The sequence below is a fragment of the Merops nubicus genome, unplaced genomic scaffold (assembly GCF_000691845.1).
Source record: "Merops nubicus isolate BGI_N331 unplaced genomic scaffold, ASM69184v1 scaffold27485, whole genome shotgun sequence".
NCBI lineage: Eukaryota > Metazoa > Chordata > Aves > Coraciiformes > Meropidae > Merops > Merops nubicus.
In genome coordinates, this window is record NW_008608019.1 from 1472 (window position 1) to 4029 (window position 2558).

At 59.3% G+C, this 2558-nt stretch overlaps 1 protein-coding gene across 1 annotated transcript in view; it reads left to right on the plus strand.

Moving 5' to 3' along the window:
• The window catches only part of LOC103772810 (AP-3 complex subunit beta-2-like), a 1650-nt gene extending 1177 nt beyond the window's left edge, over positions 1-473 (plus strand). Inside the window, exons 3-4 of the mRNA XM_008940153.1 lie at positions 1-138; positions 323-473. Coding sequence (XP_008938401.1) covers positions 1-138; positions 323-473 — 289 coding nt within the window. The remainder of the gene's footprint in view (positions 139-322) is intronic.
• The last annotated feature ends 2085 nt before the right edge of the window (positions 474-2558 follow it).

Genomic DNA, 2558 nt, shown 5'->3' on the forward strand with positions numbered 1-2558 from the left:
GAAGCTGATGGGCATGAGCGAGATCATGGAGAAGCTGACGCTGCCCAAGAAATGCCGGAGTGACCACGCCATCGTCCAGCAAGTGACCTCAGCTGCCAACGTGGGCCGTGTGCCCTGCGGTGCTGACAGCGAGTACAGGTAGCCCGACCCCCACGCTGGGACCCGGCGGGCGCTGTCACCTCTGAACCACAAATGGGGATAGTCGAGGCTTCCTTTAGGACGAGGCCATGGGTGGCAGACGCCTCCCCGGTCCCCGCCGGCGCATTTTGGGGGGCGGGAGGGGGACAGCTCACCCTGAAGCCCTGCGTTCACCGGCGGGCAGGTTCGCGGCCAAGACGGTGACAAGTGGGAGCCTGGTGCTCATCACCTTGGAGCGTCGGGAAGGCGCCGCCGCCCAGCTGACTGTCAACAGCGAGAAGATGGTCATCGGCACCATGCTGGTCAAGGACATCATCCAAGCCTTGACGCAGTGATGGCCGCACCCACGGCCGTGCCCTGCACCCCTCTGTACCCTGCAGCGCTCCGTGAAATGCTGCCTGTCCCCATTGTTCCCTGCCCTGGGACAGCTTCACCACTGGGAGGAAGGAGTGGGATGGGGCAGGTGGAATGCAGCAGCTCCAGCCCCCGGCCCCTCGATACCATCCCTCAGTGTAACCCCTATTTATTGTGCCCAGGACCTCCCAATAAAGCTCTTCTTGAACCCGCTCCCATCTTCTCCTGTGTTCTGTGTGGGATCAACCCCAACCTGCCGCCGTGCTGGGCTCTGCCAGCCGCCCAAGGGCAGCCCCAGGGGACACCAGGGGACTGGGGACACATTGAGTCCTCTGGGGCCAGTGGCTGCTGGCTCCTGAAGAAAACCTGTCACCGACACACAGGGCGTGGATAAAGCTCACCAGGGCTTGGTGGAGGGCGGGAGGCGTTTGGTTCCCTCAGATCTGAGGAGTCCTCGGTGGTTTCCAACTATTTATTCCAAGCGGAATTGCTTGTGCTTTGACCACAGAAATACCTCCTATGTCAGGGCTGGATCTATTCTGCAGTGTCACTGGAAGGATTCTTGGGGCCAGCTCTGGGATGATTTCCATCTCCAAACTAGAAGAAAAAAAAAAAAGAAAGAAAGAAAAATAAAGGAAATTTGACTCTTGATCTCAGCTCCCAGGTGGGGTTGGGTGGGATTTGAGGGACCACGGCTCTCCCTTTGCCACAGCTCCTCAGAAGGGAGCCAGGCTCAGCCTGGGAAGGAGAGGATGCACAAGCGACATTTGGGAAGGTCAAGACCCTGAACTGCCTCGGCTCCATCCCCTTCTGCTGCAACAAAAAGGGTGAGGGGCTTTTGGCATTTTTGGGCACTGAGATGGAGGTAGGCTAAAATCACCTTTGTTGTTCTGACCAGCAAGGAAAAACTGGCCAGGGCAGCAGCACCACCCACCGCCAGCCATAGAGCTCTTACTCCCCTTCCCTGCTTGAGCCCTATGGAGGTCCCGTTCCCCATGGGGGGCCCATTTCCTTTGGGAAGCTCTGTTTTAACCCCCTGGGGGTCCCATTTCCCTTGTGGGGTCTGGTTTAACCACTCGAGGGTCCTAGTCCCATTGGCAGGAGCCTGCCTTAACCCCTTGGGGGGTCCCATTCCCTTCAGGGGATCCCATCCACCTTAGGAGGATCCTGTTCCCTTGGAGGGGACCTTGTTCCCCTTAGTGGAGGCCTGTTTAAACCCCTTGGGGGCCCCAGTCCCCTTGGGTGGCAGCCTGTCTTAACACTTTGCGGGGCCCATTTCCCTTGCGGGTCCCAGTTCCATTGCCTTGACAGGAGCCTGCCTTAACCCCTTGGGGGTCCCATTCCCCTGGGAGGATCCTGCTCTCCTTGGCAGGAGCCTGTCTTAATCCTTTGGGGGCCCCATTCCCCTTGGGGGGGAATCCCATTCTCCTTGGGTGGGGGCCTGTTTTAACCCCTTGGGGGGTCCCATTTCCCTTAGGAAGATCCTCTTCCCTTGGGGGGACTTTGTTCCCCTTGGTGGGAGCCTGTTTTAACTCCTTGGAGGGGGGTCCCATTTCCTTTGAGGGGCTTGATTTAACCCCTTGAGGGTCCAAGTCCCCTTGGCAGGAGCCTGTTTGAACGCCCTTGGGGGTCCCATTCCCTTGGAGGGACCTTGGTGCCCTTGTCAGGAGTCTGTCTCAGCCCATTGGGTGTCCCATTGCCCTGTGGGAATCCCATTCTCCTTGGGTGAGGGCCTGTTTTAACCCCTTGGGGGTCCCATTGCCCTGTGGGGAACCCATCCTCCACGAGTGGAGTCCTTTTTTAACCCTGTGAGGATTCCACTCCAGTTGGAGTCCCCATTCCCCTCAAGGTGCCCGTTTTAACCCTTCAGGCACCCCATTCTTTGAGAGGAACCCCGTTTAAACCCCTCGGGTGTCCCAGTTCCTCGCAGGTGCCATTCCTCTGGGTGTGCAACCCTCGGAAGGAGGGTGGGGGAGTCCCGGCTCCGAATCCTCCGCCCCTGGCAGGGCTGAAACCACCGCGGGGCGTCGTGAGGCGCGCAGGGAAAAAAGCGGCGACGACGAGGC